Source organism: Cetorhinus maximus, chromosome 16 (assembly GCF_964194155.1).
Source record: "Cetorhinus maximus chromosome 16, sCetMax3.hap1.1, whole genome shotgun sequence".
In the NCBI taxonomy this organism is placed as follows: Eukaryota; Metazoa; Chordata; class Chondrichthyes; order Lamniformes; family Cetorhinidae; genus Cetorhinus; species Cetorhinus maximus.
This window is the reverse complement of record NC_135894.1, coordinates 20421496-20447774: the sequence shown is the minus strand read 5'-3', so window position 1 is coordinate 20447774 and position 26279 is coordinate 20421496. Positions and strand designations below refer to the sequence as shown.

Below are 26279 nucleotides of genomic sequence, written 5' to 3'. Positions count from 1 at the left end.
CTGAGTTCCTTGCGGGTCATTTTGCTAGTGCTGTTGGGGAGGGTTTAAACTAAATCAGCAGGGGTGTGGGAACCAAGAGAAAATATTAGAGAGAATACCAAAGTGCACAAAATACTGGCAGGGACAGATAGCACTAGTATAGAGAATAGTAAGTTAATTGTAAAGTCAGGGTAAGGGGGAACGTAACAAAATCTATATCAGGGTTACTATGCATGTATGTGAATGTATGGAGTGTAGTAAATAAGATTGGGGAGTTACAGGCGCAGGTTGCCATGTGGAAATATGATGTTGTGGCGATAACAGAGACCTGGCTTAAGGAAGGGCAGAACTGGGTGTTAAACATTCCTGGGTACAAGTTGTTCAGAAAAGTTAGGAAAGGAAGAAAAGGAGGAGAGGTGGCGATATTGGTTAAAGAGAGCATTGCAATGCTGGAAAAAGAGGATGTCCAGAGGGTCCAAGAACAGAATCAATTTGGCTAGAGCTAAGGAACAAAAACGGTGCAATTACATTGCTTGCATAGTCTATAGACTGCCAAATAGTGAGGAGGACATAGAAGAACAAATCTGCAGGGAAATTAGAGAGATGCAAGCATTATAGAGTAGTTATAATGGGTGACTTTAATTACCCGAATATAAATGGGACAGTGGAGTAAAGGGCGGAGAGGGGCAAAAGTTCCTAGATTGTGTTCAGGAGAATTTTCTACAGCAGTATGTGTCCAATCCAACAGGAAAAGATGCACTGTTGGACCTGGTTCTTGGAAATGAGGTAGACCAAGTATATCAAGTGTGAGTGGGGGAACATTTGGGTGACAGTGGTCATTGTATTGTACGTTTTAGGAATCTGAAGCCCTCTCTCCTGGACCATCTTTCCAGCCATGCATTTATCTGCCTTATCCTATTTCAGTACTTACTGGCACATGGCACTGGGAGTAATCCAGAGATTTGAGGTCCTGCTTGCTAATTTTCTACCTAGCTCCCTAAATTCTGATTGTAAGACCACATCCCTCTTCCTACCCAAGTCATTGGTACCAATGCGGACCACGACCTCTGGCTAATAGCATTGCACCAGAAGAATGTCCTGCTGTCACTCTGTGACATCCTAGACCCTGGCACCAGGGAGGCAACATACCATCCTGGAGTCACGTCTACAGCCATAGAAATGCCCGTCTGCTTCCCTAACCAATGAATTCCCCTATCACTGTTGCTCTTCCTTTCTTCTTCCTCCCCTCCTGTACAGCCAAGCCGCTCATGGTGCCACAAACCTGGCTCCAACTGCACTCCTCTGAGGAACTAGCGCCCTCACCAGCTTCCAAAACAGAAAACCGATTTGTGAGCAGGACCCCAGGGGACTCCTGCACTACCTGCCTACTTCTCTTGGGCTGCCTGGTGGTCACCCATTCTCTCTCTGTCTCCAGGCCCTTAAGCTGCGGTGTGACCACCTCTCTGAATGTGCTATCCACGCAGCTCTCAGCCTTGCGGATGCGCCACAGCTTTCACTCAAGCTCTGAAACCTGGAGTTCAAGTTTCTGCAGCTGACACTTCCTGCCTAAGACACTGGTAGCATCCATGACTTCGCACATATTACAGGACATGCATTTCACTTGGCTGAGCTGCCCTACCACGTCTTAACTCTATTTCCCTTACATTAACTTTATTCTACTTTGGATTATTTATATTACTTTATTATATTGGCCCTAAATTTCCATTATTCCTGGCGCTTCTCAGTTAAATCCAACTATTGCAACTTTAAAAATATTGCACTTTTCTAATTTACCCACCAAATCCTACTTACCAAGGCTGCCACTCTTCTTTGAGGAAAGGTAGTGAAGAAGCACCTCCTCCCTCCTCACTGAACTCCCTCAGTCTCCAAATTCCAACTGAAGCACTCTACTTCAGCCCAAATCAGCATTCCAGTGCAGACAAAATCAGCACTACAAAATACATATAAGTAGGCTATCTTATGTATCATTCAACAGCAGTGGTTTTACACACATACTCAGCTCCATTCTGCCAACTGTTGACTGCCTGTCTCAATTGATACCGTTGGTGCCTCTCTCTTTGTTGCTTCCCCGGCTAGCTCTCTGCAAGTTCATGGTAGAAGAGGCCTCAGAACGGTTCAACCGAGTCGACAATGGACAACACGCACAACCACCATGAAATTCAAAACATGCTTACTGTGTTGGTGACAGCGATCAGGCAACACCTGATCAAGCGTCTTCTAATGCAGGGAAAACATCTGTACTTAGTTCAAGCTAAGCTCTACTCTGCAGCTCATAACATGTTAAAGCAATTGGCTATGAGAGCTTGTACTCTGTTTTCTCTTGGCTAAAAGACATTAAAAATGTTCAACTTCCATTAAAATGAATAAAACTTGGTAGCGTTGTGTGGTATGATTTATTCCAAGAGGAGGAGCGAGCAGTCTGAAGTTAATAATCATGATACCCACAGTATGGAAGGCCACATCGGCCCACCTCCCTGTGTCTTTCTCTCCCTCTCTCTTTCCCCCCTTACCTCTATGCTTCCCACCCCACCCTCCCATACATCCTGCCAAAGACACTGGCACCACCGCACACCCAGAAGTCTGCAGGGCCAGGCAGGCATACCTGCAAAGGGCAGCCAGCTTGTGCCTGGTAGACCAACCCTCTAACATGACACAGCCTTCCACCTCAATTGCGGTATCTCCCAATCTTCCACTAATTGCTGCTTGCATGTGTTTATTGCATGGCACAAGAGAGCTGGAGACCACAGGACACAGCTCAATGAGCCTGCTCCGCAGTCCCTGCCCAATCCCCATATCCCTCAACCCTCCAAGACCAAAAAACCTTTCTATCCTAGCCTTAAAGATATTCAATGATGGAGCATCCACAACTCTCTGGGGTGGACATTTCCAAAGATTCACAATCCTTTGAGTGAAGCAATGTCTCCTCATTTCAGTCCTCCATGATCAGCTCCTTATCCCGAGACTGTGCCCCCACGTTTTAGGCTACCCAACCATGGAAAATTTCTCAGCATGGTGGCGGCTTCTACTTGTTCAACGTCCAGGTTGCTATGGCTGACTGGAAGCTAAAGTGGCAAGTGTGTCAGCGATATCAGCCAGCAGCCACAAGTAGGAAATTCTGAAATAAAAACAGAAAATGCTGGAAAAACTCAGCAGCTCCGACAGCATCTGTGGAGAGAGAAACAGAGTTAATATTTCAAGTCTGTACGATCTTCTTCACAGCCGACTGATGAAACCAGTAGGAAATTCTCCTGTGCAATAAAACCTCCTCCTTCTTGATGAAGGATGCTCCCGTTGGAGAGGAATATTGTTTATTGTTACTCGTTATCAGCTCATGTTTCATCTCAAGTATCGCAGAAATACATCTCTAAACAACACTTCACATGAAGTTAGCAAACTTGCAGAGTGGGCCACCTATGTGGCAAGTGAGGTTTGATAATATTAGGAATGGGAAGCCTCAAGTGCATAAGCTTGCAGGGAATTGAAGATCCTCACTGCAAGTAGAGGCGAATTCTTCCCACACACCTTACAGAACATAATTCAAAGTGGGGTGCCTAGGGAGTGTTTCAGCATTAGCAGGGGATTCCCTCAGGGATATGTCACCATTTAAATGGGGCCCCCGAGGAGAGTCTTAGTATTTACAGGGGGTGTAGGGGTGAGTGTCCACTCACCAGAAAGGGTTTCAGTATTCACCGTGGGTCTGTGAGGAATGTACCAGTTATCCGAGGGGGTTTCCTGCGAAGTGTGTCAGTATTTACAATTTACAGTGGTTCCCGGGGACTGTATCAACTTGTAAATGGGAAGTGTAGCTATCCTCACCCCATCCCACTCCACCTCCGTTGCTCAATATGATATAAGAGAGCAACAAAATCCACTGCACATGCCCAGCGTTGGCAGCAAAAGCAGTCTACTGTCAATTGGTGTAAGTGAAAGAGAATGGATATTTAAGTTGTTCAAGCATTTTTGTTCTGGACAGAGAGGGGGAGAGGGTTATCCCTGCAGGGGCTGGAGGGATGGGGGCAGGGCGTTAGTGAGCAGTGACTCCTAGGGGCAGGGGAAATGTGCTGTCACTCTGATTGTCCTGTAGTTGAAAACCTTGAAGAACTCTTTTACCCTGCCCCTGCCCCAAACCCACTGCTGCCTGAAGTTTCATTTGGAGGATGTGAAAGTTCTATTGTGAGGGTTAACTTTTTCTTTAGTTTAATTATAGTTTTATTTGAAGAAAGAAGAATCAAGACCACTGATGTAATTTATTCCCTATGTTTTCTTTATTTTAAAAGCACATGCTATATTATTGTTTTGACTTACGTTTTAAGTTGTTACGATAAATGTTGTACGAATAGAGAACTGAAAGTGCAGTATGAATAAGTTTCTAATAATACATGTGTGTACAATAGAGAATTTGTGTGGATAATGTATGTGTATGAGCTTTAATGTGTTTTCTTCCCTAGATTGTGATTTTACATTTTAGCACTTGGGGGGAAAAAACCTAACGATGAAAATGATGAGTTGAATTAAAGGCAAGTCAATTAAACAAACTAATGCTTTAAATTATAAGGTTCGAATTGAGATTTCTGGCCAAAAATCACATGTTGATAAACATGTGGGACTTAAAATTTGGATTCATAAATATAAATTAGGAGCAGGAGTAGGCCACTTAGCCCCTCAAGCCTGGTCCGCCCTTCAATAAAATCATGGCTGATCTCATTGTAACCTCAACTCCACATTCCCACATACTGCCGATAACCTCTCACCCCGTTGCTTATCAAGAATCTATCTAGCTCTGCCGTAAAAACATTCAAGGACTCTTCTTCCACCGCTTTTTGAGGAAGAGTTCCAAAGACTCACGACGCTCAGAGGAAAAATTTCTCCTCACCTACGTCTTAAATCAGAGATCCCTTATTTTTAAACAGTGACCCAGAGCTCTAGATTCTCCCACAAGAGCAAACATCCTTTCCACATTCGCCCTATCAAGACCCTCAGGATCTTATATGTTTCAATTAAGTTGCCTCGTACACTTCTAAACTCCAGTGGATACAAACCTTCCCCTGTCGAACTTTTCCTCAAAAGACAACCCTCCCATTCCAGGTATTAGTTCTCTGAACTGCTTCCAATGGATTTACATCCTTCCTTAAATAAGGGGGCCAACACTGTACACATTACTCCAGATGTGGTCTCACCAATGCCCTGTATAACTGAAGCATAAGCTCTCTAGTGTTGTATTTAACTCCCCTCGCAATAAACGATAACATTCTATTAGCTTTCCTGATTACTTACTGTACCTGCATAGGAACCCTTTGCAATTCATGCACTAGGACACCCAGATCCCTGTGCTTCTCACAGCTCTGCAGTCTCTCACCATTTAGGTAATATGCTTCCTTTTGATTCTTCCTGCCAAAATGGAAAATTTCATTTTTCCCACATTATACGCCATTTGCCAGATCTTTGCCCACTTACTTAACCTATCTATATCCCCTTGTAGCCTTCTTGTGTCCTCTTCACAGCTTACTTTCCTATCTATCTTTGTATCATCAGCAAATTTAGCAACCATACCATAGGTCCCTTCATTCAAGTCATTTGTATAAATTGTAAAAAGTTGAGGTCCCAGCACTGGTCCCTGTGGTACACCACACATTACATCTTGCCAACCAGAAAATGATCAATTTATGTCCACTCTGTTTTCTGTTAGCTAGCCAATCTTCTACCATGCCAATATGTTACCCCCTACACCCAGTATAGTGCATCTAGCAGTCCCCCTTTATCGACAGCACATTACTTCCTCAAATAACTCCAATAAATTGGTTAAACATGATTTCCTTTTCACAAAACCATCTCTGCCTGATTACCTTGAATTTTTCTAAGTGCCCTGCCATAACACCTTTAATAATAGCTTCTAGTATTTTCCCTATGACAGATGTTAAGGTAACTGGCCTGTAGTTTCTTGCTTTCTGTCTATCTCCCTTTTGGAATAAAGGAGTTACATTTGCTATTTTCCAATCTGATGGAATCTTCTCCAAATCTAGAATTTTAGAAAATTAAATCAATGCATTAACTATCTCACTAGCCATTTCTTTGAAGACCCTACGATGAAGCCCATCAGGACCCAGGGGCTTGTCAGTCTGCAGCTTCAACAATTTTCTCAGTACCCTTTCCCTGGTGATTGTAATTTTCCTGAGTTCCTCCCTCCCTTCCATTTCCTGATTTACAGCTATTTCTGGAATGTTACTTGTATCCTCTATAGTGAAGACTGATACAAAAGACAAGTTCAAATAATCTGCCATCTCCTTATTTTCCATTATTAATTCCCCAGACTCACTTTCTACAGGACCAAAGCTCACTTTGTTAACTCTTTTCTTTTTTAAATATCTATGGAAACTTTTACTGTTTTTATATTTCTAGCTAGCTTTCTCTTGTACTTTAATTTTTACTCCTTATCAATGGTTTAATCATCCTTTGCTTTTTTTATGTTGTGTCGAATCTTCTAACCTGTCACCCATCCGTGCACAATTATATGCTTTTGATACTATTTTTAACATTTTTAGTTAACCACGGATGGTGGGTCCTCCCCTTGGAATTTTTCTTTCTCGTTGGAATGTATCTGTTCGGTATATTCTGAAATATCCTTTAAATGTCTGTCACTGCATCTCTATTGACCTATCCGTTAACCTAATTTGCTAGTTCCCTTTGGCTAGCTCTGCTTTCATGCCCTCATAATTGCCCTTATTTAAGTTTAAAATACTAATTTTGGACCCACTCTTCTCACCCTCAAACTGAGTGTAAAATTCAATCATATTATGATACAAATTCACACATCTGAGAACGGGGTAGTTTTAATATTTGACAGTGTAAATTGGAATCTTGAAACAACTAATCCTGAGTTGGATTATTCTTGGGTGAGAAATGTCTTACAAAGCGTTGAGGTTATGAAACAATTGGAATTCCACCTAAAAATTTGGCAAAGTTGAGTTCTTCAACTCAGACAGTTAAAAGATATCACAAGCTTGAAAAGATTCAGGATTTTCCTTTGCTTAAGAAACCAGAGCACATGGCAGTGCCTTTGTTCGATGTTTTTTTTAAAAAACAAGGGGCAGTGACAGTCCCTCTGTGAACCTTTGCTCTGCCCTCTTTTAAAGCAACAGAGTTAACTCTTTCTGCCAGCTGCTTGAGCTTTTAAATTGCTGAATTAATCCATTCCACCTCAAGCAGAATGGATCTTTTGTGCTTTTTATGTTCAGGTAACTGCTAAAACAAGACTTACTTGAAGCTTAAGGGGATAAATAAATTTTATTTTTCAAAAAATTATTGGAAAAGCAGGCCAGGTGTTTTCTGTGTATCAAAACAAATTAAATGTGCTCTGGGAGGAGATAAATTGAACACTAACAAAACTTGTCATCCAACAACACTGTTTATTTGAATTTGGGATAATTTTGAGAAGTGAGAAGTGCAGCATAACTTCTGGGAAACAAGTTACTTCTGGGAAACTAAGATGCCATTTAAGATAAAGAACAAACAAGCAAAACATGTTAATGTCTGGAATCAAATAGAAATGTTTGATTTCTGTTTTAAAGACATTATGAGAATATTTTATTGGACTGCAAAGTTTCTCCAGGCCTCATGAACAAGATTAGATGGTAACTATTACATGTGTAAAACAGTAAGACTAAGTGATTGAGGGTGGCAGATACAGTTATGGGAAAAGGACACAACACCAGATGGCAATTGGGTGTAGTTCAATGGAATATATCAATTTGGTATTGATCTACATTTTCCTTTCATCAGAATGTACACGAGACTAAGTTGACAGCCTTCTCAGAGATATTTGTGACTTCGCCTATGAACTTTTAAAAGAACTGTATTTGATAGTCTGGCCACCCGAGACATTGGGACTGTGCAAGGGAGGATAAGCAAAGATCTTGAGACAGAGACCCCCTTTGACCTTTTGAGAAGATTACCATCAAACATGATGGGTGAAAGAGAGCTTTTCAATCAAAGCTTTCAGGGAAAAAAATCCAATAGATAGGAAAACGTGTGAAGTAACTAACATACTGGACTGCATAGTGAAGTTGCACTGAAGAACTTACCCAGGCATGCTCAGCTACTTGACAAACAAGGTAATGTGAACTGGTAAATATGGCCCAAATGATAAGGAAACATTTCTAAATGATCAAAGCACTGACGCATACTCCATGGACAAACTGACTTTAAGACAACTAAGATGATAATGGTCAGAGGGGGAAAAATTAAAAGTACAAGGAATTTTGAGTTGGGCAATTGAAGGCTAAGAAGAACTAATACTTAAGATATATCCACAAGATGGATATAGGTAAAAGGGCGAGATGGGGAATCTTTTAAGTCCATACATAATCTGTTGTTCTAATTATATGCACTTATATACTAATAGCCCAGAAATTAACAACAATCCCACAAAAGAATAAGGAATATCATTGAGTAAGGTGATCTGCAGGTGGGGAGTTCCCGCATATAGATTCTGACCAAGGCAACTCCAGGTAAGAAAGCAGAAATGAAATAGCAACGAGCCGCCGCCAACAGGAATAGGCGGGGACCTGAGCTTAAACCACCTAAGCTTCATGAGGTAGGGGACAGGGTAATGGTGAAGTTAGTGCTGTACAAACCAGAACTGGCACACAGTTGGACAGGGCCTTACACGGTCCTAATGGCTAGTGATACCCATGTGTGTTTGAACATACCAGGAGGAAATAGATGGAAACACTGTTTACAGATTAAACCACATGGCTCACATTTTGTTTCTGCCAACAAGAGGGCCAGCAGCAGATTTCTAAATTATTTTGTTTCAGGTAAGCCCTGGAATATTGGCAGCCTGGTGGACAACAGCGACGATGATCACCCTCCTGACTATCGCAGCAGCATGGGAAGTGCCCACTGTGCACATTAACAGTGACGCCTGCATGCATCCCAGGCAGTATGTGCCAAAGGGCCCAGCTGACTCTTTGGGGAGAAGAAGAAGCTGGAGTGAGATCAAGCTACCCTGCATCCCTCTCACGTACACACTGTTGGAGGCCAACTATGGCATCAGCGATGGAGTTCAGCTCACGCAACAGTGCAAGAGTGATGTCCTGGACCAAGGTCTCCATAACAGCCACCATCCTACCACTGTTGACCATGGTGCGTTGGCATGCTGGCGCTCCATCATGCCTTGCAATCTGAGGAGTGCAGCGGACATCCCTTCCTGGTGTTCCCAAGCTTGCCTTTGCAGCTCTAGCTCCAGCAGCTGTGACATGACCAAGTCCAGAGACTCATCATCTGACTCGGACTCAGCAAATTTCTGGCCTCCAGCAGTCCTCCGAGTGCCGGACACCTGGGAAGTCCTTGCCGCTGCCTGCAGTGGATCAGAAAATGTGATGTGCTCACAAGATTGTGATCCCTGGGCTACTCTAAAGCTAAGTCCCACCGAAGTGTGTGTCTCTGCGCTGGTGGGCGGTGTGGGTGAGTGCTGTAACGGGACTTCAAGGAGACTGCCTTCAGATTCCTCTTCAGAGGTTTCTTCAGGGCTTAATTGGAGCTCCTGGTTCGTGGATGCCATCGTCTGTTTGGCAGATGTGCCTATGAAAGCAAGGACGGATATTTAGTGCATGGCAATGGCCTGTGAAACAGGTCAGAGCATGGTTGTCTGATGGATGTTGCACTGCTGGATCCTGACTTAGTAGAGCACCGTCAGCACAGAAACAGTCCAGATCTTCACCAGCCAGACTGACTCTGTTTTCAAAATCCATGAGGGCCTAGATGTCAGACATTCCTCCATCGGTAAGCAACCTCTCACTCTTGATTGCCAGCTTGTCCTGCATAAGTAGAGATGGAGAGAGTGTAAGCAGGATGCCTGCCAGGCCAGATGATAAGTATGCCTGGCATGTGTGGGTGATGAGTGGTCCTATGGATGGGATGAGGACAATGAAGGTGTGCGCAAGAGAGTGAATGGTGACGTCCCTTGAGCTGGCAGTGTTGTGAGGGTCCTGTAGATGTGTGGGTTTGTGAGTGAGAGAGTTGAGAGTGATGAGAAGAGTGACTTACCCCGGCGGAACGAAAGAGATCATTAATCGTCTTGTGGTACTGGATGGCTGTCCTCCTTTTCAGGGTGTTGGCGCTGACCACCACTGCCACCGCCTCCCAAGCCTGATTAGTGAGATTGCTGCCAATCCTGCGGCCAGAGCAGGGGTACAGGACATCCCGGCGAGCCTCCACTACGACCAAAAGGCGCTCGAGGGATGCATCACTGAGCCTGGGGGCTGAAGTCTTTTTGCCTTTCAGGGCCATGTCTTCTTTGCAGCAGTTGTGGGCTGGAAGCACTGAGAGGCGTGCATGTGGCTGCACTTTAAATATGGCGCCCAGCGTGATGAAGCGGCGGGATGATGACGTGGTGGGCGAATGAGAGCCCACCTGCCATGGAAATGGCGTGTTTCCCAGGAATGTATAATTAATACGGTGGGTTTGGGACAATACAGTGTGAAAGGCTGCCACTGAGGCCTGCGGGTAAAACATCGTTTACCCGCCTGCAACTGCACTTAATGCAAATCTGGGATGATTCCACCCATAGCGTGGAAAAGGATGCGGAGGGGGGTAATGCATGGATAAATGACATGTTGACAGAATCTGACAAAACCAAGATACTGAAAATAAACAAATCCTGGAGTATGCCAACACCAGGATTGAACTACCGATTAACTAACCCTGAATGCTCACAGGACCTGTCAGATCGCTGGGAAAAAAAATCCACACCGAATGGGTGATCTTTTACCTCACAAGGGGATGACTACATGCTGGCTCTCGAGAAGGATTTGGGATCATATCCCCACCTAAAGGCTAGCAATGAGACGAAGGGAGACCTGACTGTCACAACAGTATATGGGAAGGGCACCAGGGTGGGCAAATGGGAATTCACCTATTCGTGAGGACAAACCTTGACTCTGAGTAACAGGAAGAGACTGTATATGATAAGTAAGGATGCCAGAGGAAGCATAAAAATCTCCTCAGGGTGGACCAATTTGCCCCCGTTTGTCGGGGAGCCGGGACTTGAGGGACAATATCGCCAAGAATTGTGTACTGATGTTATTAACTGGTTAGGTTGTACTGATGCAAGATGCTTTAATCTAACAACATGTGGTAATCAGACGCCAATGAAATGTCCAGTCACTGTGTCGCCTCCCAATGATGGCATAAGGATAGAAAACCCAAAATTGTTATTACATGATGTTACTATGTTCTCATTAGAAGTGGCCTATAATTTGAGTATAGTGGCCCTGCATTGAAGGCTAACCAGCTGCAGTAACCATTTGAGTTAATTGTCTGGGCTGAGCGTAACTTGCAGCAGTTGATCAGTGACTATATGAATCAGATAACCCATGGTGGGAGGAAAAAGCGGAGTATACTTGGGGATGTTGGGAGCCTGCTCAGCAGTGCTAACTTGGTCCTAAATTCATGGGTGTTTCAAATATCAATGATTATGCCTCGTGGGTGGCAAGGGAAGGCGCTAAAGCTTACAATTTGCTGCCCAAGGGGTGGAATATGCACTTACAGATGTGGAGTTACAAGGATACAAGGAGAGTGGTTATGAAGAGGATTGACGTTACTCGAGTGGGGGGAAAAGGGGGAAATTAAATGCAACTGGCTCACAATCCAATGGCTCAAGACTTAATTATCAATGTATAATTTTGGATATTGAGGATATTCGATTCGGCACCATGCTCAGACAAGCACACTGAGAAGTTAGTGTCCTCAACCCAGTTGCATTTAATTCCCCACCCGCCCACCCACTTACCCCCCCCACCAGCAAGATCAATCCTCTTCGTAACCACTCTCCTGTAACTCCACAGCTGTAAGTGCATATATGGCCCCCTGGACAACAAATTGTAAGCTTTTAGCACTTTCCCTTGCCACCCATGGTTTGATTAACCTGGAAACAGGAAAGAGAGAACTATTGGTGACTTGGCCAACTAGCAGCAGGGAGAATGGTACACCCAAATTTTTATTGATAATGCCACAAGGCACTAAGAATGACACATTTGGGAGCATATAAAGTTGAATCTTTGGGGTGGTCCAAGATGGATGGGTGTATAGGGTAGTATCATATGGATATATGGTGAATGGGACAGATGATCTTGCCCATGACCACGGATGAGTATTGTACCGAATCACAACATTACATTACATAGTGTGCACATGCAACACTTTAAGACCTATAGATGGCATTTCTGCATTATGATGGGCCCAGATAGGGTAGACAGAAAAGAGTTCCTTCCCCTAGCTGAGGGGTCAATTACCAGGGGGCATAGATTTAAGGTAATTGATAAAAGGATTAGAGGGGACATGAGGAAAAACTTTTTCGCCCAGAGAGTGGCGGGCATCTGGAATTTACTGCCTAAGTTGGTCGTTGAGGCTGAAATGCTCAACTCATCTGAAATGCTGTAACCTGCAAGGCTACAGGCCAGGTGCTGGAAAGTGGGATTAAAATAAGCGGCTAGTTTCTTTTTTCCCTTTTGGCCGGCGCAGATACGATGGGCTGAATAGCATCTTTCTACATCGTAACTTTTCTATGGTTCTATGGTTAGTGGTTACAGTTGAGCCCATAAAGGGAGCTCTCAGGACAGTTCAGGAGTCCTCAACCCAGTGGTGTACCCAACCAATTAGAAGAGTTACCTCTATGGAGGATTGGTGTGTACAATGATCACACGTTCTGCCTCCAAGTTGCGGACTCATTCACCTTGGGAGGCTTTCACTTGACAGGAAGGGCCCTAACACGTATGGCTTTTGGCCCTTGATGGGATGATAAGCTGAACGAAAGTCAGCCCAAGAAGCAGTCAAAAAGGCTTTGGATAGTCATAGATCGTGTTGATCGGAGTCAGCAGGCCATCATACAGGGAAGGGTGCAGATGAACCTAACCAAGGAAACTGCTAAGGTATTGGGGAATTCAGCCAGTGCCAGTGATGCAGCTGGCCGTGTGCAATACAATTTGTGGGAAATAAGCAGAACAGCTGCCTCAGTACTCATTCTGATCATCAGTATGTGTTACCAAAAATTAATGTGCAAGCTGTGCAGATGATAATGATGTCCAGACGGGGATGCATCTCGGTTGTCAGCCTTCCCAAAACCATGTCCAGAAAAGGGAAACCAGACAGCATTTATAGTATACAATTCGACTCACCATATTCCGAGCCTAGCCAGACATCAATAGGATGACTGACAAAGCTGTAAGTGAATTTTAAATCATTAATTGATGCCCACAGGAGTCCAGTAGGATCCCTGGATTCTACTAATAGATTATGCTTACCTGAATCAGATAGAATCTGTCCAAGGTCCAACAGGAGGGACTGATGTTTTTCCCTCTGAATGTGTGCCGGACAAATGTGATCACACAAAGGAACACAAGTACAGTCATACAAAGGGACACATCCTCCTCAAATTGCTGTTTAAAAGGATCTGTTGTAACTGAAAATTTTCAAGAGACTTCTTTTCGTTGAAGAGTCTCCCTTGCACACTTGTAATAAAGACTTTCTGACTTCAGCTTAATCCAGACTCCTAGTGACTTTTGTCCCATAACAGTTCCCTGGTGCATTTCCCGGTGGCAACATCTCGACCTGAGTCGGCTTGTCTTTTTTGAATTTAAACAAAAGCTTGGGGGATAACTGGCCCCTAGTGCATTGGCTCAGACATTGTCATGGAGATACGGAGTCCACTTGCCAGCCAATCAGCACCCTTTTCTCATGCTGTAAAAATTGTTGTTCCCTTTGAAACTTGGTGTACTTGCATCTGACCTGATGAGTATAAGACCAAATGCTTTGACAGCTTGTCCCTTTCTTCAAGAATGCTCAGTTCTGTGCTACCATGTGACTAAATCTTAATTAGGTAGATTTTAAAATACCTCTCTTCAAGGTAAACACAGTCAAGACTGGTTAAATGGATTTATACCTGCTTTTGTTGTTTTCAATTACATACTTAAAATATTTTGTCCAAACATTTCTCTAGCATTTATGGCACTTGTGGCATGTATGGTGGGAAGAAACACAGATGATGCTACAGGCATCTAACTCTTGTATAAAGCTTTAGGGAGGAATTAAAAATGTGGGTTTACTTTACAATACTTACGAATAAACAATTCTGACTCCTCCTTTCAGACCACCTTCAAATACCCCTTTTCCTCTGCCACCTGCTAATACTTGTGCTTTTACAACAAGGTCCTTTGAACCTGTAGTGCAGAACAAAAATGTTATACTGTGTAGGCCTCAAACAGTTTTCCAGTGTTTATAATCTACTTACCTGCTCAGCACAGAGTGCTAACACCTGTCAAAATATGCACTGCTCATTCATCTAGAGTGGACAAAAACCTTGCATTACATCTTCCCTCTCAGTTTTAAAACCAAAATACAGACACAGAGTTGTAGTATTTTTGGAATACATGGACACAAGCACATGTACAACCATGTATGTGAAATAACCCAGTCAGTACTGTCCACGAGCAACATCAGTTTGGAGTTTCAGAGATACAAGGTAATCTAGCTTTTCTTGGAAGCCTACATTACCCAGACACCATCCCAACACCACCCCATACTCCCAAACTTCTTCATAAGGTATGACTCTACCCTTTAACGACCTCTAGTCATAGAAAGAGACCTTGATATCTAAATGGTCTCGAGCAACTGTCACCCAATTGCACCAATTCCCAACAAGCACATGATTGCCAGCGTGTAAAACATTATACCAACAATCCCAGCCCGTCAATCTATTCTCATGTAAACTTTATGGCAACTGTACAGTAACTCCCAAAACAAATACTCATGTTCGCTCTTCTAAAATAAAACAATCTTGCAAAGGGAAGTTGGTCTGTATCTATGCATTTCATATTAATTCATCCTTAGCAAGAACATTTTCACAAAGCATTTTCTTGTACTAATCCCAATTTATACCCAACCCTCCCATGTCAGAGAAGCAGGTTGGCTTCAAACGTTTTTTATCCTAAAAATGTGAGGCAATTTGCAATTATAGAGTTACTTATGCAATTGTGAAAACACAATTGAAATTGAAAACACGTTAGAAAGAGAGAGCAAGAAATTATTCGGGTTACTGCTGGTGATAACTGCAAGACAGATGGAACAAGAGAAAGGTGAAATCCGAGAGATGGGAAGAAAAAAAAATTAAAGACAAGGATAGATGAATGAGAGAGAAATGAAAGAAGAGACAAGGTAAAATAAAATGAGAGAACAAGGAGGCAATAATTATGTGTACTAGAGAGGGTAAGAGCTGAGTTAAATTAAAAGATGATGATCAAGGAACAGAATGAGGAAAAGAGAAAAAGGAAATGACAGACAAGGAGAAACACAATGTAAGGAGAGGGAATAAGGAAAGAGAAATGAGAAATGAGGGAGGAAAGGATAGACAGAGGGAGAAAGAAAATGAGAAAAGACAGAAGGAAAGAGTGGGAAAAGGAAATACGAAACAAAAAGGTGTAAAAGGGAATGTCAAATGTAATGAGAGGTGCAGAAGAGAAACAAGTAAAGAGGGCACTCAGTAGAGCGCATACCTCCACCATGCTGTGTTAACCCAATGTTATTATAATTACACAGTTCCTCCTTAAGGTTTTTTCCCTGCCTGGTTGATGCTCTGTAACTACAAGGCTGAAATAGAAATAATTTTATTAAAAGCGTCCATCTCACAGAGATGAGGCTTCAGGCTAATCCACATCCAACAATCTGCTCTGAAAACTCTGCTCACATTTTGACAACTGTGACAAATTCCATCACAGTAGCTGTGAGAATCCACAACATTGTAAAACAATCAACATTTTTTTAAAAATGTCAATTTACCCCATCCCCCAATGTTAACAGCTATGTTCAAAAATTCTAGGATTCAGATATAAATCGACATCTTCACCAAAAACTAATCAGTTCTTCTTTGGGCCATACTCTACGTACCAAGCTTCAATGAAATCCATTTATTAGTTTGAGGTGCATTGTTAGTCCATTTGTACAGAGGTAAGAACATTACCTCCACCCACCTTCTGTGACAGAGTAATAAGGGAGAAAGAAGAATGCAAGAGTGACACAGACAGGAAGGGGGAAAAAAATGACTGAGAAGGGAATGAGTATGAAGTTGGAATAAGAAGCAGTTAGGGAGAAATATAGGGAGTGCACAAGAAAAATGATAAGTGAAGTAAAAAGTTGTAATCCTGGGGGGCAAGAAGGCGGCAAGTAGTGCATATTTCAGTGGGAAAGCATTTGGGGGAGTGATTATAATACCATCAGGTTCAGAATAGTTCTGGAAAAGGACAAAGAACAAACAAATTCAAGAATACTTAACCAAAGAAATATTAATTTCAGTGAGGTAGAGGCTTTGTGGGTACAGCTTAGGAATAAAAAAGGGGCAGCCACATTGTTAGGTGTTTATTATAGACCCCCAGATAGTCAGTGGGAAATTGAGGAGCAAATATGTGCACAATTTGCAGAGGTGTGTAAAAACAATAACAATAGGGTAATTATATTAAGTGATTTCAACTTTCCCAACATTAATTGGGATAGACATAGTGTTAAGGGCTTGGATGGAGTGCATTTCTTGAAATGTGTACAGGAGAATTTTTAGGTCAATATGTAGGGGGTCCAACAAGGGACGGCGCAGTGCTGGACCTAATTCTGGGGAATGAAGCTGGACAGGTGGCTGAGGTGATGGTGGGGGAGCATTTTAGTGATAGCGACCACAATATGGTACAATTTAAGCTTGTTATGGAAAAAGAAATAGACAAGTTGCAAAAAAATGTTTTGGATTTGGGGAGAGTGGATTTTAGTAAAATAAGGCAGGATCTGGCCAAGGTAGACTGGGAACACTACTTGTGGGGAAATCTACAGAAAAACAGTGGGGGGTGTTCAAAAAGGAAATGGGGAGGGTACATGCTTAACGTGTTCCCTCTAGGATGATAGGAAGAAGTAACAAGCCCAGAGAACCATGGATGACCAGAGATATTCAGGATACAATGAGAAGGAAAAGAGAGGCTTCTAGCAGGTACAAGGGAAGCAAATCAGCAGAGGCATTAGTGGAGTACAGGAAGTGCAGGGTGGAGCTTAAGAAAGCAATTCGGAGAGCAAAAAGGGGACATGAGAAAGCTCTGGCTGGTAAAAGTAGGGAAAATTCCAAGATATTCGATAAGTATATCAATGGGAAGAGGATAACCTGGGAAAGAGTAGAGCCCATTAGGGACCAAGGGGGCACTCTATGGGTGGAGCCAGAGGACATCGGTAGAGTGTTGAACGAATATTTCACATCCGTCTTCACCCAAGAAAATGAGGATGAAGGTATCAAACTCGGGGAGAGAGACTGTGAGGTTCTTGAGCAAATTGATATAGGGAGCGACAAGGTATTGGAGGTGTTGGCAGGCTTAAAAGTGGACAAATCTCCAGGTCCGGATGATTTGTGTCCCAGACTGCTAAGGGAGGCAAGGGAGGAGATCACAGGGGCTCTGACCCAAATTTTTAATTCCTCTCTGGCCACAGGGGAGGTGACGGAGGACTGGAGAACAGCTAATGTGGTTCTGCTATTTAAGAAGGGTTGTAGAGATAAGCCAGGGAACTACAGACCAGTGAGTCTCGCGTCAGTGGTAGGGAAACTATTGGAGAAAATTCTGAAGGAGAGAATCTATCTCCACTTGGAGAGGCAAGGTTTGATCAGGGATAGTCAGCATGGCTTTGTCAGAGGGAGGTCATGCCTAACAAACTTGATTGAATTTTTTGAGGAGGTGACCAGGTGTGTAGATGAGGGTAGTGCAGTTGATGTAGTTTATATGTATTTCAGCAAAGCCTTTGACAAGGTCCCACATGGGAGACTTATAAAGAAGGCAAATGCACATGAGATACAGGGTAATTTGATAAGGTGGATTCAAAATTGGCTTAGTTGTAGGAGACAGAGGGTGATGACAGAAGGATGCTTTAGTGACTGGAAGCCAGTGTCCAGTGGCGTACCACAGGGATCTGTGCTGGGTCCCCTATTATTCACATTTATATAAATGACATAGATGACTATGTTGGGGGTAGGGTTATTAAGTTTGCGGATGACACAAAGACTGGCCGGGTGGTTAACAGTGAGATTAAGTGTCTTGAGCTACAGGAAGATATAGACGGGATGGTCAAATGGGCAGATAAGTGGCAGATAGCATTTAACCTTGAAAAATGTGAGGTGATACACTTTGGAAGGAGTAATTTGACAAGGAAGTATTCAATGAACGACATGACACTAGGAAGTCCTGAGGAACAAAGGGACCTTGCGTGTGTGTCCATAGATCTCTGAAGGTGGAAGGGCATGTTAGTGGGGTGGTGAAAAAGGCATATGGGACACTTGCCTTTTTCAATCGAGGCATAGATTACAAAAGTAGGGAGGTCGTGCTGGAGTTGTATAGAACCTTGGTGAGGCCATAGCTGGAGTACTGTGTGCAGTTCTGGTCACCACATTAAAGGAAGGATGTGATTGCACTGGAGAGGGTGCAGAGGAGATTCACCACGATATTGCCTGGGATGAAACATTTATGTTATGAAGAGAGGTTGGATAGATTTGGGTTGTTTTCGTTGGAGCAGAGAAGACGGAGGGGCAACCCGATCGAGGTGTACAAGATTATGAGGGGCATGGACAGGATGGATAGGATGTTCCCCTTAGTTGAAGGGTAGTCAGGAGGGGACACAAGTTCAAGGTGAGGGGCAGGAGGTTTAGGGGGGATGTGAGGAAAAACCTTTTTACCCAGAGGGTGGTGACCGTCTGGAATGCGTTGCCTGGGAGGGTGGTGGAGGCGGGTTGCCTCACATCCTTTAAAAAGTAAGGCACTTGGCACATCATAACATTCAAGGCTATGGGCCAAGTACTGGTAAATGGGATTAGGTAGGTAGGTCAGGTGTTTCTCATGTGTCGGTGCAAACTCGATGGGCCGAAAGGCCTCTTCTGCACTGTGTGGATTCTGTGAGTTGAAAAAGGACCTGGCCCAGGTAAATTGGGATCAGAAGTTGATTGTAAAACTGTAGCATACTGTTTTGCCTCAGACCTAGTTAGGTCACACTGGGAGTACTGTGTTTTGCTTTGGGCACCACACCTCAGGAAAATTATACTGGCCTCAAATGGAGTGTGGTGCAGATTTACCAAAATGATACATGGACTCCAAGGATGAAATTACATGGGGAGATTGCACAAACTAGGGTGTATTCTCTGACTCTTAAAAGTTCAAAAGGTGAGTCGATCAAAGTTTGAAAGATATTAAGAGGAATCAAAAGAGGAGATGGAGACAAATTATTTCCATTGATTGGGGGATCTAGGACTAGGGAACATAGCCTAAATGTTAGAGCCAAGCCTTTTCACAGTGAAGCTAGAAACATTTCTACACACAAAGAGAGATATAAGTTTAAAACGCTCTTCTGTAAACAGCATAGCAATTGCTAAAGTTAAATCTGAGATGGATAGATGTCAGATTTGTTAACCTTCATCTTTGTTAACTAAAGGTATTAAGGGATATGGAGCAAAGGTGGGTCTATGGAATTAGGTCACAGATCAGCCATGATCTCATTGAATGACAGAACAGGCTGGCAGGACTAAGTTGCCTCCTAGTGATCCTTTATTCCTTATAATTCAACAATCAGGGCCCTTCAAAGAAATGATGGTTCAGATAAAAGTAGACATATTACCATGAGGATGAAAGGAAGGGCACTCAAAGCTGAGCTCCCTGATGGCTAAAGATAAAAGGTTAAATGAGACAGAAAACAGAAGCTTATAACAACTGTAACATCAGTAATACAGTAGAGAACCAAGCTGAATATAGAAAATAGAGATCTAAAAAGATATCTAATTAGAGGGGCAAAGAGAGAGTACCAGACTAGATTAGTAGTTAACATAATACGGAATGTAGCAGTCTTTTATAAATCCAAATAGTAAAAGGATAGTCAAAGGAAGGGTGGAACTGATTATAGACCAAAAAGACGATCTTCTTGTGGAGGCAAAGGGCTTGGCTGAAGTTCTTAATGAGTACTTTGCATCTGTCTTCACCAGAGGAAAGGATGTTGCTAACAGCAGTAAAGGGGGAGGTGGTAGCAATATTGGACAAGATTTTTAGAAAAGGATGCAATTAAAAGAATCCTTAAAGTAGAAAAGTCAACTGGTCCAGGATGGGATACATCCTAAGTTACTAATGGAAATAAGTGTGGAAATTGTGAAGGCTCTATTCACAATCTTACAACCTTCCTTAGAAAAATCCTCCAGAGGACTGGAGGATTGCAAATGTTACACTCCAGTTCAAAAATGGAAAGAGAGATTAACCAGGTGATGAGGTACTTCCCCTGAAGTAGGAAGTTCCACGATTTTGACCCAGCGATGAAGGAAGGCAGTATGTTTCCGAGTTAGGCCAGCACGTCACTTGGAGGTGGTGGTGTTCCCACGCGCCTGTTACCCTTGTTCTCCTAGGCAGTAAAGGTCATGGGTTTGGGAGGCGCTGTCAAAGAAGCCTTCTTGATTTACTAAAGTACATCTTTGAAATTGTACACACTGCAAATACAGTGCAATGGTTGTAGTGAATTTTTAAGGTAGTGTATGGTGTTCCAATCAAGTGGGCAACTGTGGATGCTGTCAAGCTCCCAGTGTTGTTGGGGTTGCACTCATCCAGGCAAGTAGAGAGTATTCCATCGTACTCCTGACTTGTGTTTTTCAGATGGTGGAAAAGCTCTTGGAAGTTAGAGGCAAGTAACTCATTGTAGAATACCCAGCCTCTGACCTGCTCTTGTCGTGTCAGTATTTATATGGCTAGTCCAGTTAAATTTCTGGTCAATGCTGGCCGCAGGTTGTTGGTGGTGGGCTATTCAAAGGTAACGCTATTCAATGTCAGGGGGAAATGGTTAGATTCTCTCTTGTTGGAAATGGTCGATGGCTGACACTTGTACGGCACAAATGAATGTTGTCCAGGTCCTGATGCATGTGGGCGCAAGCTGTTTCATTATCTTAGGAGTTGCAAAAAGGGCTGAATATTGAACAATCATCAGCAAACATCACCAGTTCTGACCTTAAGATGGAGTGAAGGTCTTTGATGAAGCAGTTGACAATGGTTGGTCCTAGAACACTGCCCTGAGGAATCCCAGCAGTGATGTTCCTGGGCTGAGATGATTGGCCTCCAAAACCAGAACCCTCTTCCTTTGTGCTAGGTATGCATCTAGACAGTGGAAAACTTCTCCTCCCAATTCCCATCAATTTTGCTAAGACTGTGTCAAATACTGCCTTGATGTCAAGGCTGACACTCTCACATCACCACTGGGATTGGTTATTAGTAAGTGCCAGCTCGTGGCACTGTCACCGACATCTTCCATCACTTGGCTGATGATCAAGAGTAGTTGGGGCCGTAACTGTCCAGATTGGATTTGTCCTTTTTGTATCTGTGACAGATGGACTGATGATGGCAAGGTTAAGTAAACTTTTCTCCTACATTGGTTCCCTCAGCACCTGCCACAAGTTAGTACAGAAATTGTTGAAGGTAGGAGAATATGTTGAGAAGGCTTTTTTAAAAAAAATGGTTTTATAAACGATTGGATATAAAAGGAAGAAAGCAATGCCTTTATAAAAACAAAGGTTAGGTCTCAGATGGGGTATTGTGTTTAATTCTGGGCACCAATTTTTGGAAGGATGTCAAGGCCCTAGAGAGGGTGCAGAAGAGATTTATGAGAATGACCCCAGAGATGAGGAGCTTCAGTTCAATGGCAACACTGGAAAAGTTGGACTTCTACTCTTTCAAGGTGAGAAGGTTAAGGGGAGATTTGATAAAAGGTGTTCAAAATTCTTGACTGGTTTTAATAGAGTGAATAAGGAGAACCTATTTCCAAAGGCTGAAGAGTTGGTAACCAGAGGAGACATATTTAAGACATAGGCATAAAATGGGTCAAATAGCTTCCATTGGTGCTATGCCATTTTCTAGTAAACTGATATTTATGGACTAGTTTTGAAGTGTCTTGCTTGGTACGCTTGTGGTTATAGTGAGCATCGGTAAGCACACCTTACATAAAACTTGGATATTTTCAGTGGCCATCCTAGAATCATAGAATGGTTACAACACAGGAGGCCATTCAGCCCAGGACGTCTGTGCAGGCTCCCTGCAAGAGCTATTCATCTAGTGCCACTCCCTTATCTTTTCTCCACAGGCTTATAAATATTTCCTCTTCAGATAATAATCTAATTCTCTTTTGAAAGCCACAATTGAGTCTGCCTCCACCACACTCTCAGGTTGTGCATCCAAGATCCTAACTACTTTATTGCATAAAAAGGTTTTTCCTCACATTGGCAAAAGAAGCAATGGCAATCACCTTAAACTGGTGTCTTCTGGTTCTCAATCTTTCTGTCAATGAGAACAGTTTCTCCCTGCCTACTCTGTTCATAACCCTCATGATTTTGAATAACTCTATCAAATCTCCTCTCTGCCTTCTCTTCTCCAAGGAGAACAGCCCTAGCTTCTCCAATCCATCTACATAACTGAAGTTCCTCATCCCTGGAACCATTCTCATGAATCTTTTCTGCACCCTCTCTAATGCCTGCACATTCTTCCTAAAGTCCAGTGCCCAGAAATAGGCACAATACTCCATTTGAGGCTGAACCAGTATTTTATACAGGTTTATCATAGCTTCCTTGCTTTTGTACTCTAAATCCCTAATTATAAAACCCAGGATCTTGTATGCTTCTTTAACTGCGCTCTCAATCTGCCCTGCCACATTCAATGGTCTTTGCACATATACTCCCAGGGCTCCCTGCTTCAGCACCCTGTTTAGAATTGTACCCATTATTTTATATTGCCTCTCCTCATACTTCCAACTAAAATAAAATACTACACTCTTCTCTGCATTAAATGTCATCTGGCACTTGTCCACCCATTCCACCAGCCTGCCTATGTCCTTTTGAAGTTTAATACCACTCTCACAGAGTTCACAATACTTCTAAGTTTTGTGTAATCACAAATTATGAATTTGTGTCCTCTGCACCAAAGTCTAGGTCATTATTATAGATCAACAGCTGCAGGGGTCCTAATACTGATGCCTGGGAACCCCACTCTAAACCTTCTTCCAGTCCAAAAACAACCATTCACCACTACTCCATTTCCTGTCACTCATCCAATTTTATATCCAAGTTGCTACTGTCCCTTTTATTCCACGAGCTATAACTTTACTGACAAGTCTGTTGTGTGGCACTTTATCAAATGCCTTTTAGACATCCATGTACACCACATCAACTGTATTACCCTCATTATCACAATGTTACCTCATCAAAAACACTCAAGCATGTAAGTTAAACGTACTTTGCCCTTAACAAATCCGTGCTAACTTTCCTTACTTAGCTGACATTTTTTTCTTTATTTTTTGTTATGGGATATGGGCATTGCTGGCAAGGCCAGCATTTGCTGCCCATCCTTAATTGCCCTTTAACTTAGTGGTTTGCTAGGCCATTTCAGGGGGCAGTTAATAGTCAACCAAATCGCTATGGGTCTGGAGTCACATGCAGGCCTGGAGTCACATGTAAGCCAGAGCAGGCAAGGATGGCAGGTTTCCTTCCCTAAAGGACATTAGTGAACTAGATGGGTTTTTATGACAATCGATGGTGGTTTCATGGTCACCATTACTGAAACCAGCTTTCAATTCCAGATTTATTAATTGAATTGGAATTCCACCAGTTGCCAGGGTTGGATTTGAATCCAAGTCTCCAGAGCATTAGTCTACGACTCTGAATTACTACATTACCACAATGCCACTGTCTCCACCAGCAGAAATATTTTTCTCCTGCCTGGTATATGTTGTGCAGGTCTCGCCACTGTAAAGGTGTGTGTTAAAGAAGCAGGCTTGGAAGACTAGCAGTTTGGTGTTCTTAGTGAGGTTGCTATTGCACACTCTGTTATTCGGTTTGGACACAGCATTTGCGGCTTTGGTGCCGCGTGTATTGATTTCAGCATCAAATGATAGATTGCTGGTGATTGTGGAGCCTAGATATGTGAAGTTATCAACAACCTCACATTGTCAATGCTGATACATGGCTGTATGGCAATATCTTGGACCATGATGCTTCAATGTAGCAAGACTTGGACAATATCCAGGCTTGGGCTGACAAGTGGCAAGTAACATTCGCGCTGCACAAGTGCCAGGCAATGACCATCTCCAAGAAGAGAGAATCCAACCATCATTGGTGTTCAATGACATTACCATCGCTGAATCCTGGGAGTTACCGTTGACCAGAAACTGAACTGGACTAGCCATACAAATACTGTGGCTACAAGAGCAGGTCAGGGGATAGGAATCCTGTGACAATTAAATCACCTCCTGACTCCCCAAAGCCTGTCCACCATCTACAAGGCACAAGTCAAGAGTGTGATGGAATACTCCCCACTTGGCTAATCAGTGCAACTCCAACAACACTGAAGAAGCTGGACACCATCTAGGACAAAGCAGTCCACTTGATTGACACCACATCCACAAACATTCACTCCCTCCACCACCGATGCACAATAGCAGCAGTGTGTACCATCTACAAGATGCACTGCAGGAATTCACCAAGGCTCCTTAGACAGCACCTTCCAAACCCATTACCACTACCACCTAGAAGGACAAGTGCAGCAGATAGATGGGAACACCACCCACCTGGAAGCTCCCCCTCTAAGTCACTCACCATCCTGACTTGGAAATATATTGCCGTTCCTTTAATGCCGCTGGGTCAAAATCCTGAAACTCCCTTCCTAACAGCACTGTGGGTGTACCTACATCACATGGACTGCAGCGATTCAAGAAGGCAGTTCACCACCACCTTCTCAAGGGCAACTAGGGATGGGCAATAAATGCTAGCTCAGCCAGCTAAGCCCACATCCAATGAATGAATTTTTAAAAATGAAATTTATCTTCCTGATTCTGATGGTGAAACAAAACGCTTTACAGGCATGAGAGTCTAGCTAAGTAGAAATCTTTTGGCAGGTGTTATAAGGCCAAACTGTGTAACCGTATTCTTGTGTGTTTATGTTTTCTTTTCTTTTGTTAATAAATGTTTTAATTTAATATTTTAAATCTCCAAAAGTGGTAGTGGAATCTTTACTTCTGACTTCAATACACATGCCTTCTTGTAATAAAAATACAAATTGCAAATCGTTGTGATAGCTTGGCCGAGTTTCCCTTTGGAATTTGGTCAGCCCAGCAAATACCACTTGCCGTGTCATAACAATGCTGAGAGCAAAAGGCAATTTGGTACTAGTGGCACCATTGCTATGTTGAAATATATCAAGGGGAGAAGAGTTCCAGTTGGCTCACAAATATCACAACCTTCGTGCTATTCCCCCACAGATACATAAATTGGTTGCAGAACTGCTCCAAGGAATCATTTTGGGAGTACAAAATAACCCAAATTTGAGGGCAATTTCTGCCTGGCCATATTTTCTGATTGGCCTGTGGGTTGTCTTGGTGTGTGGAACCTGGCACACACACACCATGGTCACGGGGCCCCGGCCCGGTTCGCCAGGCTCGCACTGCTCCCAAGCTTGGGTCACTGGCCCTCCTGGCTCACTCTCTCCCTGATCGCAGTTACTGGGCTCTGGCATGGCAGTGTTGGGTTATAGCCTAGGAGGTATGATATGGAGGATGGGAGTGAGATGGCATGGAAAGAGTGGCATGGGGATGATATGAGGGGATTAAAGGAATGGGATGGGTATTGTTTGGCATAGATGGGTATTTGAAGAAGCAATGTTGCGGTAAAGATATCAATTCCACTACAAATGTTTTGCAGATCTCTGTTAGTTAGACAGTTGATGACCTGCATCCACCCATTTACTCTGACAATTTCCTTTCTCTCCAGCATTTGCTTCAAGCTAGCAGGATCAATCCGCAACCTTTTCTCACTCTCATTTTTCACACAGTGCACAATTAACAATTATCTACATAACACTGAATGGTTACGTTGTCTTCAGAATGCCCCTTGTACAAAATCTCACTTAAGTATTTGAAAAATAGAATCCCATGACCATTGCCTCTACAAGTGACAATGTTTCAGCAGCCAAAGTATTTTTAACAACTCTTTATTTTCTTAGGTTCCCAACCTAAAGAACAACATTTTAAATTTTCACCCATAAATAAATATTATGAAACCAGCTGCACTATAATATCCATTAGGAAGATTAGCACATGAAAAATCGAAAAAATGATTAGTTTAATGTTTTTTGGGTCACCTAAGGATGGGAACTCAAGTACGCAATTCTCCAGATTTGATTTTTATTTGCTCTTAAAACATTCTCTAATTTAAG

General features: G+C 42.9%; 1 protein-coding gene across 4 annotated transcripts in view; it reads right to left on the bottom strand.

Moving 5' to 3' along the window:
* LOC144691408 (succinate--CoA ligase [ADP-forming] subunit beta, mitochondrial-like) overlaps window positions 1–26279 on the bottom strand; it is a 124557-nt gene that overhangs the window by 75956 nt on the left and 22322 nt on the right. For all 4 annotated transcript variants that reach the window (XR_013579130.1, XM_078559471.1, XM_078559470.1 and 1 more), the window contains exon 3: window positions 14114–14213. Coding sequence is in view for 3 of the 4 variants with exons in the window: in XM_078559471.1 (XP_078415597.1) it covers window positions 14114–14213 (100 nt within the window). In the remaining variant the exon portion in view is untranslated. The remainder of the gene's footprint in view (window positions 1–14113; window positions 14214–26279) is intronic.